This window comes from Rutilus rutilus, assembly GCF_951802725.1.
Source record: "Rutilus rutilus genome assembly, chromosome: 18".
Classification (NCBI taxonomy): Eukaryota; Metazoa; Chordata; class Actinopteri; order Cypriniformes; family Leuciscidae; genus Rutilus; species Rutilus rutilus.
Genome location: NC_140231.1, coordinates 16,138,604 through 16,151,484, shown reverse-complemented (window position 1 = coordinate 16,151,484; position 12,881 = coordinate 16,138,604). Strand labels below are relative to the sequence as shown.

General features: G+C 37.5%; 1 protein-coding gene across 2 annotated transcripts in view; it reads left to right on the top strand.

Annotated features, from left to right (window-relative positions):
- The window catches only part of ppp3ca (protein phosphatase 3, catalytic subunit, alpha isozyme), a 52,437-nt gene that overhangs the window by 25,555 nt on the left and 14,001 nt on the right, over positions 1-12,881 (top strand). For both annotated transcript variants that reach the window (XM_084388099.1, XM_084388098.1), the window contains exons 3-6: positions 3,752-3,876; positions 7,475-7,586; positions 9,787-9,932; positions 10,064-10,203. In XM_084388099.1, the coding sequence (XP_084244225.1) occupies positions 3,752-3,876; positions 7,475-7,586; positions 9,787-9,932; positions 10,064-10,203 (523 nt within the window). The remainder of the gene's footprint in view (positions 1-3,751; positions 3,877-7,474; positions 7,587-9,786; positions 9,933-10,063; positions 10,204-12,881) is intronic.

Genomic DNA, 12,881 nt, shown 5'->3' with positions numbered 1-12,881 from the left:
TAATTCCACATTTAATACCTCTTTCTCCCGAAGCACAGTTAAAATCAGCTCCGCGAACCAGCCGATTCGTTTAAACAGAAGCACTTAACACCGGGACCCGGGATCATTTCCATGCACAATTCATATACCTCTTTATGCATAATGTAATGTCTCAATATGCAGGAGCCGCTCATTTATATACAGTAAACGCCACTTACTAACACAGCCAGGGCGCATCTGATTTGCCTATGCATTATGCAGCTCTGATGCTGCAACGTGACTGGGCATATCTGCATCCCCCCCACCCCACCCCACCCCCCACCGTTTTGGATTATATAAACCTAGTATCCATATCTACAAAGACTTTAACAACAGGAATTTCAGACAGCGGCAGAGCTCTGCCAGATGAGCAGGTTTGAAGTCGCCAGGAGTAAACCAGGCGCCCAGGGGGGGAGAGAGAGCCCACCTGGGGATACATGGTGAACCCTAAACTCCTGTGAGACCCGTCTAACACACTCATAACAAAAGCAGTGTGGATGATGTTTTTAGTGACTCGACTTGTAACATCTTTTTTAGATCTTGAGCCTCATATGAAGTGAAATCAGATGGTCTCCCACAATGCATCTGCGTTTTTATCGATGGCTTGGGCGCAGTAGAGGAGGCAGGGTGAGAGAAGGGAAATAAGCACAGCGTGTGAAGGCTGAATACAAGGGGGCGGAAGAATCTCTTCACTAGTCGGTGGAGGAGCGAGCGAGCACAGATAAGCGAGAGAGTTCAACTTGTCACCTCCCTGTCATTCAGTCCTGCTCCGGGAGGAAACAAAGTGAGAGAAACAGCGCTGACTGCAGCCCCTGTGACCCCGGCCTTCGAGAAAACGGTCCCTTTAGCCATTCTCCACATCATTTCCTCTAGAGGCTTTCGTTTTTTCCTCACTACGCTGCGGTGCTTGATTACTTCTAGGGCTTTTGCTCTATAGTGTGTGTTAATGGTTCATGTTAATGGCCCATTTTGGATGTATGTCAGACTCGGTGGACTGCTTGCGGCTGCTGTGTGATTTAGGACAGATAAGTCCGCTAATTCGTTTGACATGAGGAATCTTAATTTAAGCGGCTTCCCCCGAGACATTTAAGGCTAAATAAGTGGTTTGGCTTGAGAATGGATCTATTGATTTGGGCATTGATCTGGAAGTAAAGGAGCTGTTTGGGTAGAGCCTGACAGAATGCTTGTGATTTAGCATTTTATGAAAAGGAGGACAACACGATAGTCTATTTTTGTTAAGCTTGAAACATGAATGCTTGTGTGTTCAGAAAGGAAAGAGAGTAGATGAAGGCCTGTAGAGTTGATTAAAATACCCACAAGTTTATCTGTGAGCTTTGTGTATGCTAGTGTACTCCTAAATGATGATCATTTAAAGGGATAGTTCACCCAAAAATGAAAATTTAGTCATAATTGACTCACCCTCAAGTTGTTCCAAACCTGTATGTTGAACACAAAAGAAGATATTTTAAAGAATGTTGGTAATCAAATAGGTCACTTCGTTGAATTTAATCAATTGTTTTATCGTAAGTGGTTGCACACAATTGATTTTAGCTACATTTAAACAAATGCATTAAGTTGAACTAAAATTGATTAAGTTCAACTAAATGCATTTGTTTAAATGTAGCTAAAATCAATTGTGTGCAACCACTTACGATAATTGGTTTTATTAAATTCAACGAATCAATTTTTTTTCAGTGTTGATGGTAGCTTGACTTCCATAGGAAAAAAATAATTCTATGGAAGTAAATGGCTAACGTCAACTGTCTGGTTACCGGCATTCTTCAAAATATCTTCTTTGGTGTTCAGCAGACGAAAGAAACGACGCGTACATGTTTGGAACAACTTGATGATACAATTTTTCTTTTTGGGTGATCTATCCCTTTAAAGTCACCTCAAATTCTTCTTTTTCTATTGGAATATTACAATGTTTATTATAAATGATTTATCCTTCACATCGTTATTTGTTAAAAATTCAAGTGTTGTGCCGGTTTAAACAAAATCATTAACTTTTCTGTTGCTTCCAACAACATTTCACTCACACCATGAGATTGCAGCAATTAGCAGACGACAACAATCCAACCAATTCTCATTCGAGAAGTAATTTCACTTAAAAATCACAGAAAAAACGATTGCAATTTCTATTTCAGACATTGAAGAGAGACAGTATCTCTCTTCTAGGAAAGCAAGTCAAAAATATTGAATATGAACGTGTCTAAACAGCCCATAAGAAGCAGCCTGTTATACAGGGATCCCTGAAGACTGATTGGTCAACTAGTCGTTCAGGCAACCCAATGACTGGTCGAATTTGAAAATATGTAGATTTGCACATCCCTGTTGTATGTATTGCCTTCCTGTTCCAATAAGACATGCTCTATTGTTCAAAAGTTTGGTGTCAGTCTTTATGAAATTATTACATTTATTCAGCTGTGATGCTTTAAATTGATTAAAATTGACAGTAAAGAAATGTTACAAAAGATTTTTTTTATTTCAAATAAATGCTGAGAATCTTGCAAAAAATATATAAAAAAATATTTATGTTTTTTTCAGCGTTGATAATAATAAGCAATGTTTATTGAGCAGCAAATCAGCATATTAGAATGATTTCTTAAGGATCATGTGACATGACATTTAAATGTAAATGTCATGTGACACTAAAGAATGGAGTAATGATGCTGAAAATTCAACTTTGCATCACAGAAATGTATTATATAGCCTATATTAAAATTGAAAACAGTATAATATTTTAAAATCTTACAATATTACCATATGTACTGTATTTTTGATCAAATAAATGTTGTCTGATGAGCATAAGAGACTTAAGAGACATAAGAGACCCCAAGGTTTTGAACAGATTTGTACATTAACAAGGAAAGAAAACTGCTTGTCAAGCGATTTCATGATGTATATTAAGTGGGAGAAACAGGAAGTGACATGCTCCACAGTTTCTCACAGGTCTCAAGCATGGTGACGCACTTACACTAGGTCATATCACACAATCTGGACTTTTGCTGTAAACCCAGATTCCTCAAGCGCCGGAGTTTGACTGAAATTCTCATAAGAGTCAGAACAAACACACTTGCTTATAATTCCACAAACCTCTATCTTCGCATGACAGCGATGTGGGCTTCGTATCTAGGTATAGGGATATGTGACGAAGAAGCTAAGAGGGTTTTAAACGCGTGTGTGTCCGTGGCCACACCCACACACACTACAGGCTGAGAGGCCTCTGGGGCAAACTCTTAGGCAGCATCTCCATGCCAACGCAAACTCCTCATTTATTTCATTCTTTATTCTCATCAAATTCATGTCTCCATGGAAACAGGAGTTTGCGTTGCTCTCTCTCTCCCTCTCCCTCTCTCACTCTCAGAGAGAGAGAGAGAATTATGTTGCAAAAGGAGCAACAAAGATCTTCAGGCCAGCTACAGTATGTTGGGTATAGGCTTTTAGGTGTTTCACGGCCCTAGATGTGCACAGCTGTGATTGTGCTTCCTGTCAATTTGATCAGTTCATTATGACTCGAGCAATCTACATGTTGACATTAAGGGATTACGCGGTTACAGAATGATTTTAGTAGCTATGGCTGTATGAATCCCCCATGGATTAACATTTGTATATCCTGTATATTGAGCAAGCAAACAGTTGTGTCTGTTTGCATCCAGCTCAGCTAGTCAATATTTTCTCCTCTCTCTCTCTCTCGCTCTCTTTCTCCGCCACCTTCTTTTCCTTTATGCAGTGTGCGGTGACATTCATGGGCAGTTTTTCGACCTGATGAAGCTGTTTGAGGTGGGCGGCTCTCCAGCCACGACACGATACCTGTTCCTGGGCGACTATGTGGACCGGGGTTACTTCAGTATCGAGGTGAGAAGAGTATGCATCCATCTATTTAGGGCTGGGTGATAAACAATGTCATATAGAGATCGCGATACAATTTATGTCGACATTATCACTCAATATGAGTATGAATTACCCCAGCAATACTTACTCCACAGCAGGAATAGACGCTACAACAGCCAGTCAGTCTGCAGGGAGCCGGTGAGGGAAACGAAAGTGAAATTGCGTTAATCTCCAAAGCTAACCAAAGCTGAGGAAATTGTTGAAAAAAAGGGTAACGCAACATCAATTATATGGAGGTGGTCTGGGTTTCTCTTTTTCTCTTTTAGAAAAGTTGCCAGCCACCGCCAGTAGTTTTTAACATTTTCTCCAAAAATGTCATGGCCCCCAGAATATTTTGGTCAAAAAACTGTGAAAATAGCAATTTTGTCAAAGACTACGATTCAGAACAATGATCAAAACATAGATGGAGGAGATCGAGTCCATCAACACCCCTAATGGTTGCACAGTCCTATAGCTCGTCCTGGATTGACATTTCATTCATTTCAGCAGTTTTGATTTATATGCTGTTTAATGTTGATGATCGTGTGATTTTACAAGTCAAGTCAAGTCACATTTATTCATAGCTTTACAGTGATAACAGGAAAATAATGCAACAAAGTTTGTTTCCAGAAGAAAATAGTGTCAAAGTCCATCTTAAGTAAGTTAATTTATGTATATAGCCGCTCTGGAAAAAACCGTGATCGTCCAGCTCAGTTCTGTTCTCATATAATGGTGTCAATGCAGGCAGATCAATAATATTGTTGAATATTAAATTAAATGCATTAAATTTCCGTATGCATATGTTTGCATGTAATATTGCTTGTTTCTGCGTCTTCTTCACATGTGTTTTGATCAGGAGATACAGTACGCTTTCAGAAGATGAGTAACAGCGCCCCCTGCCGTATAACAGTATAAGTTTAAGTGCTAAGTGATAGACTAAGACTAAGGGCTAAATGATAGACTAAGACTAAGGGCTAAGTGATAGACTAAGACTAAGGGCTAAGTGATAGACTAAGACTAAGGGCTAAATGATAGACTAAGACTAAGGGCTAAGTGATAGACTAAGACTAAGGGCTAAATGATAGACTAAGACTAAGGGCTAAGTGATAGACTAAGGGCTAAATGATAGACTAAGACTAAGGGCTAAATGATAGATGTAAGACTAAGGGCTAAGTGATAGTCTAAGACTAAGGGCTAAGTGATAGACTAAGACTAAGGGCTAAGTGATAGACACTAGACTAAGAGCTAAGTGATAGACTAAGTGCTAAGTGATAGACTAAGACTAAGGGCTAAGTGATAGACTAAGACTAAGGGCTAAATGATAGACTAAGACTAAGGGCTAAATGATAGACTAAGACTAAGGGCTAAATGATAGACGTAAGACTAAGGGCTATGTGATAGTCTAAGACTAAGGGCTAAGTGATAGACTAAGACTAAGGGCTAAGTGATAGACTAAGACTAAGGGCTAAGTGATAGACTAAGGGCTAAGTGATAGACTAAGTGCTAAGTGATAGACTAAGACTAAGGGTTAAGTGATAGACTTAGACTAAGGGCTAAACGATAGACTAAGACTAAGGGCTAAGTGATAGACTAAGACTAAGGGCTAAACGATAGACTAAGACTAAGGGCTAAGTGATAGACTAAGGTCAGTGGAACAAAAAGATTAACATCTTTTAACTTGAGCGGTGCCTTTTTAGAATGTTGTGTCATGCATGAGAGTGCAACGGTCAAACACATCTGTCTAGTGCAGGTTTACATAGAAAAAAACAATAGAAAAGTGAAATGGAAAACCGCGTTCATGGCCTGGACGGTGTGCAAAATAAGTCGTTGGTTGGTTCCAACCAAGGCAGGAAACCTAAAAAACCTTTTCCATCATCATCCCAACCACAACACAGAGTGTACAAGAATGTGGTCCCATGTCAATCTGTGTATCATAATGACTGGTTTACAATGTTTATATTTTGCACTTTTTACTTAAATATCTACCTCTAAATAATTTCATAGATGTAAAATCAGTGCATAGTTAATATTTTTGAACTTTATTTTATCCAACTTTATTTGTATAGGTTGTACTTCTTCAAATGATTGGGATGTTTTCTGCTACTTTAATACCTTACAAGGCAACCTAACTTCTGTTGTTTTAAGGCAGAAAAAGCAAGATGCACAGCTAAAAGTTTACGTTATGTTATTCTATTTTTGCTAATAAAATATTAAAATTTAGTTAATGAACCTTCTGGTTTCTCCAGGCTTCAGTCATTGTCGGGATACTCTTCGAGCTGGCAGCATTAACAAATGATATATTGTGATAAATATCGATATCAATCAATATGGAAAGAAAATATTGTGATCATATTTTTGCAATATCGTCCAGCCCTACATCTATTCATGGTTTCATGGTAATTACGTTAATTGAAAGAATTGAAAGAATTGAAAGTATTTGGATTCATTTGAATGAAAAGGTTAATTTGTGGCATTACCATGTCTAGATTGAATTTGCATTTCATTACTGATTTTTAAGAAAAATCGGCAGCATTTTATTAAACATTGTGAAATTGTGTTAAAAAGAGTAACTGCACTAGCTGAAAGCATTATTAAAATAGTCAAAATATTTAATAAACTAATTCTACGAAAACTGGCAGAGGTTAAATGTTGTAATATGTATGTATGCATGTTTGATGACACATGTCTAAAAAATAAGAAATATTCCATGTTGTCTTTCAATTAATAAACATTATAACTAATTTAATCACTGAATAAATGCTCATTAAAACAGCATTATAATTATAAAAGCATTAAAAAGTTTTTGTTTTCGATGGATTATAGCATGCCAAATTGCAAGACACCACTGTAACTGCTTGCACCATGTGACAAAAAGTGTTTTTTATTGAAAAAAGTATTAATAAAAAAAAATTAAAAAAAGACAATTTAAAAAATGTCCATTTTCCATTTTCAAGGCAGTCGGTAGGTTTTGAAACTCACATGAAAGCATAACCTACAGTTTCTTTTGACCAAGCAGACATGGTTATTGGCTGATAGTTATCCCAGTTATCTTGTAGTGTTCCTTTGATAACAAGAACGGCCAATTCTGTCACACACGTCAGGGAATCTTCCTCCAGCTTCAAATAGAGAAGAGGAATCAGTCATCCGTGAGCGCTGTGCTCTGACATTCACGTTCTTTGACATGTCCAGTTTCTGCCATCTTTGACTGTAGGCCATGATTAGCTCTGCGAACACATTTCAACACAGACTGCTCAATTCAATCACTCATCTCCTAATGTTTTTGGTGGAGAAATCTTCTTCTATTTGTTAAAGCATAAATACATGAGATCAGCATGAGTTAGTCAGCCTGGTTGTGTGTGTGTGTATTAGCAGTAAAGGGAGAGGAGGAAACCCACGTATGGTTTGGTCCGCGGGCAGCCAGTGAAGGTGATGAGGGCTGACAGTAGATGTGATAACATATGTAATGTAATTGGAAGTGTATCATTAACACTACACAGACTTGGCCTTAATTAGCATGATGTTTGTAGGTATCTCATGGATTTGGCCATATGTTTCAGCTCTTTTTCTCTCTCCTTCTCTGTAGTGTGTTCTGTACCTCTGGTCACTGAAAATCCTCTACCCAAAGACGCTATTTTTACTGAGAGGAAATCATGAATGTAGACATTTGACAGAATATTTCACCTTCAAACAAGAATGTGAGTATTCCCCTTTTGCGCTTGCAATGCTGTTTTAATGTGCTGGTTATGTCATTTGTAATGGCGAAAGAATTACTAGAGAAAAGTATCAGTAGTAAATTAATACTTTTATTTAGCAAGGATGCATTGAATTGATCAAAAGTGACAGTAAAGTTATTATTATGTTAATAATGTTACAAAAGATTTATATTTGAGTTGTTTTGAACTTTCCATTCATCAAAGAATCCTGAAAAAAAATTGTTCACGGTTTCGGGAAAAATATTAAGCAAGCAGTATAAATGTTTTCAACATGTTTTGACAAAATGGCTTCTAAAAATTCAGCTTTGCCATCACAGGGATAAATTACATTTTAAAAAATATTAAAATAGAAAACAGTTACTTTAAATTGTACTAATATTTCAGTATTACTGTATTTCTGATCAAATAAATGTAGCCCTGGTGAGCATAAAATACATCTAAAACATAAAAAAATACTTCACTTTTGAATGGTAGCATATATATTTAACATCATTTATTTTTATAATATATTTCAAATCTGAATTTACATCTGACTTGTAATTCATAGCTCAGAATAATGGTTTAAAAAGATTGGAAAGGTGTAGATTCCATAGCGATTTATTTTTCTGTATTCCAGTATATTTAATATAATTATATAATTTCCTTATTTAGAATAAATAATTGTATTGTTTATATGTTTTATAGGTAAGTTTAACATTAGTTAACAGTAACAAAGGTTAATATGTGCTGTCAAAATAAAACATATTGCTGATTGTTAGCTCATGTTAGTTAATGCATTAACTAATGTTAACAAATGAGACCTTATTGTAAAGTTTTAGCTTTATCTGTATATTTGTTTTGTAATCCATGTTTCAGAAAAATGACAAGTTTAAAAGGGGTATATGAATTTCAATGTCCCTATATTTCACAGTAAATAATCAAATTAGAATAACAGAGCACAGCCCTCAATTTCCTATGTCTATTGTTCCTGAAAGGACAAATCTTTCCATTTAAGGTGAATGAGGTTTATAACGCAGAGCAGTTGGGAGGGGTGGAGGGGGGGTGGGATGTGGAGTATGAGGTAATGCTTCAGAATGGAGCCTTCCCATGAGGCAGAGCGGCGGAGCACAGAGACAGGTGAGGTGGGAGGGAGAGGTGACGGCAAACTCTTTCTGTGTCTACTCCACTGACGTGTCGGCATGGTTACATATGCTTTTGAGAGGTGGCGTATTGAGACATAATGAGAATAGGACACGCGTCGACACACTGAGAGAGAAAAAAAAACCTTCTCTGTCTCGAGACACTGTTTATCTTGTGTGTGAGTGTTTGTGACGCACTGAGACACATGGGGCTGACCATTAAAATTCGGTCCCAGTAGGAATCTAATGAGGCCAGAGAAAAACATGATAAGTGCTGTCATAACAAAATATCTGTTGTTTGCAACAAATATTAGGTTGTTTTTGGCAAAAGAACTGTAAAAAAACAAAAAAAAAAACATGATGTCACCTCTGGTATCTTTCTTAAAATGACTTTCCTTCATTTAGCCTTAGGGGGCATATCGTGGGAAACCAAGATTTTTTTGTTCTTTTGAAATGAAAGAGCTTGACGTACTATGTCAACATACTTTAATGTTAACGCATGCCTGTGATGTCAGAATCTTTACCCTATTAGAATGACTGCCCACGCTTACATATTAATTTATGTAGCATATTTACATATGCTCATTTAGTTCAGCAACTTCTCCCTGATAACAACAGTGCCATTATGCTGAGAATAACCAATCATAACAGAGATCATTTACATAAATACCAAGTTTATATAGGTCCTTAACGGTCACGTCGTTAACTACATGACACCAGCTGAATTGTGAATGCTGATGGTACCATTTAGTTTTTACTCTTAAGAAAGAATTCTACTCATTCAGCAAGTTTATGAGGTGACAGATGTGTGCAATCAGACTTTATTTCCCATCATGCTCTGTGGCAGCACAAGAAAAACAACCCCACACAGATAAAGCATCAATTACACATCTAATGCATATTCTTTGGTCTTCGTTTTGTTATGCTAGCACTAAAAATGTCTTTGGAAAGTGAAAAACAGAGTAACAGATATTGGCTCATGGATGTCTGTGTAAATTAATTTTCTATGTGTTTGATAGTACCTTTATACTCACTTGTTCTCTTTCTCCCTCTCTGTGTATCAGGTAAAATCAAGTATTCAGAGCAGGTTTACGATTCCTGTATGGATGCGTTTGACTGTCTGCCCTTGGCAGCTCTCATGAACCAACAGTTCCTGTGCGTCCACGGTGGCCTGTCCCCAGAAATACAGAACTTAGACGACATAAAGAAGGTACTGCCAAGCCATGCGTTAACAGCAGCGCTGTGTGTGGGAGGAGAAAGATTTCATGCATGGCCACAAGAAAGCAGTGAATGTGTGTGTATTACTGTATTCTGTATTATATTTGTGTCTCTGTGGCCTAGTTGGACCGGTTCAAGGAGCCCCCAGCATTCGGGCCTATGTGTGATTTGCTTTGGTCTGATCCACTGGAGGACTTCGGCAATGAAAAGAGCCAAGAGTACTTTAGCCACAACACAGTCAGAGGCTGCTCATACTTCTACAGGTGGGTGATGTTTGTGTTTTTAAAGGTGTGTGTTTTGATGTGCCTGAGTGTGGACATGGTGTCACACTATATGAGAAAAGCTGTCACAAAGAATTCTGCCATAAAATGGCCTATTATGGATTTTTAAATTGTAAAAGGTAACATACAACCATTGTTTTATGCTAAATATATTGTAATCAACAAATAAATTTGTTAAAACATGAATGGCAACTTGCCCAAATAAAAATATGACAACAAAATGTATTATTATCAATGTTGAAAACAGTTGTGCTGCTTGATATCTTTATGGAAACCATGATAATTGTTTTTTTGATCACAGGATTCTTTGATGAATAGAAAGTTCATAGAAGAGAATTTATTTGAAATAGAAATCTTTTTTATCATTATAAATGTATTTACTGTTACTGATGCATCTATAATGAATAAAAAGGTATTCATTTATTTAAAAATAAACCCTACTGAACCCTAACGTTTGAAAGGTATTATATTTTGTTTACATGAATTTTCAAAATATATATAAAAAAATCTGTTTTATATAGGTTTTATTGTGTTCATCTTTTTACACAGCACCTATAGAAAAAGATATTAGGATTTTAGTTTGGAAGACAAAATTATAATTTTTTAAGATGATTTTGAATGAGGTGTTTGAAACCAACACACAAACATTGAACTTTTCACTCAAAGGGCCCTATCTTGCACCCAGCGCAATTGACTTTGTACACCGACGCATGTATCATTCCTATTTTGCACCCACGCACAGCGGACTTTTCCCTCCACAGACGCACGTCGGTAAACTAGGAAATGCATTTGCGCTCCCTGGGGGCGGTTCAGCGCAAAGAGGAGGCGTGTTCCGGCGCAAACATATTTTACAGGTTTAGAAAACAATTCCGCCACTGACCTTCCGCGTTGCGCATGTTATTCATATGCTATTTTAAGGGCGCATGCTTGGCCATAACCAATGCGTGTGCACAACGTGCATGCACTTTGCTTCTCTCATCTATACACAGACGCAGCAGTTCTCATTTTTAGAAAACCATACATTATTACAAGGAAAAATATTAACACACGAGGGAAATCATTGTTGTGTCCATGAAGATGTGAAAAAATAGGCATAAATCTAGCTTACACATTTACCCAAATTATTATACACCTGTTTAACCAAAGCTAATTTGGGTGTGTTTCTCCATCCCCAATGTCCCTTCTCTGTGTTTTACGGCCCTGACGAGAACGTTGGTCTCCTCGGCTGTGAGCCGCGCCTGGCAAATCCGCCGTTATAATAGCAATTCGCCATGGAACAAGCGCGCCTGCTCTTAAAGGGAATGTGAGATGTCGCTCTGATTGGTTTATTTCACGTTATGCCCAAACCACACCTATGAGTAATGAAGCTACTTCAGACCAACCCATTTTAGATTTGCGTCGGGCGCAAGAGTAATTTATCCCACCGGTATAATAGCAACAGCGCCCAAGACCCGCCCACAAAGTTACTTGCGTTTCAGATCGTTAAAATAGGGCCCAAAGTCTTATAGTTACTTAGAAACAGCTTATATGACAACTAGCCCCGGTTTCCTTTGTATGTATAGGTAAATAGGCACAGGCATACGTTATATATGTGTCAGCGTGTATGTAGATGCTTGTGTAACAGATTGTGTGCACATATTTGAGTGTATTCATGTGAGTGTGTGTGTATGAGGACAGCCGAGTCAGTGGGGGGTTGTCGGGTCTCTCCAGGTGTTCAGGGTTGCCCTTGTTTTCTGCCCTCTGCTCTGAATGCATAAAGCAACAGCCTCTTAATATTTCACACACTGCTGAAAATTTGATGGAACAGCAGTGAGCATGTGTATGTGAGAATGAATGTTTGTTTCTCATGGCGAGAGTAAAGATTGGTTTTTGTTTTTCAGCATTTTGATGTTGTGCTTTAGCATTAGCATTAGCATTTCATCTTCTGTAGCTATACAGTAGCGTTGTGTGTGTGAGAAACAGACAGAAAGTCCTCCTGTCTATATCCATCCATTCATCCAAATTTGGGCCAGTGATTTGAGGCCTTACATTTATTAGTATGTCTATGCATAATACCAGTGGCAGCCATGTTACAGGACACACAAGACTGAATTTATTACACATACACACAATGCTTCATACTCTACTTAGACAGATACATACCCACACACATTTCTGTTATGCAAGGCTCACAGAAGCCATTTGTTTTAATCTGTGTTGTCAGTGTTCCTCGAGCTGCCCACCTCCCTGAATCACCATGTTGGTGTTTAATCACTACTCTTTCACTCCATTCACTCCGTTTGTTTATGTGATTGCCTTCATGCTAATGCAGGCTCTATGTATGTGGTTATATGGTTCCTATACAAATGAAGACATTTAGAGTATAGAATAAGCAATTAGTGGCAAAATTGACATTTTATCCATAAGCAAAACTGTAAATTATTATTATTATTTATTTTTTTACACCGAATATTTTCTGGTTCAGTTAACATGCATATTGTTTACTTCCTGTAGCTATTGAAATAGTGAGTATTTTTACTATTACGGATTGGCTTCCATTGTAATGGCGCAGTCACATTAGGTCAAATTAGCAGTCAAATTAAGACAAAATGTAGCTGGTCTGTTGTCAATAGTTTAGCGAAGTATGCTCACACAGAATAATTGTCAGAATAATCTGAAAG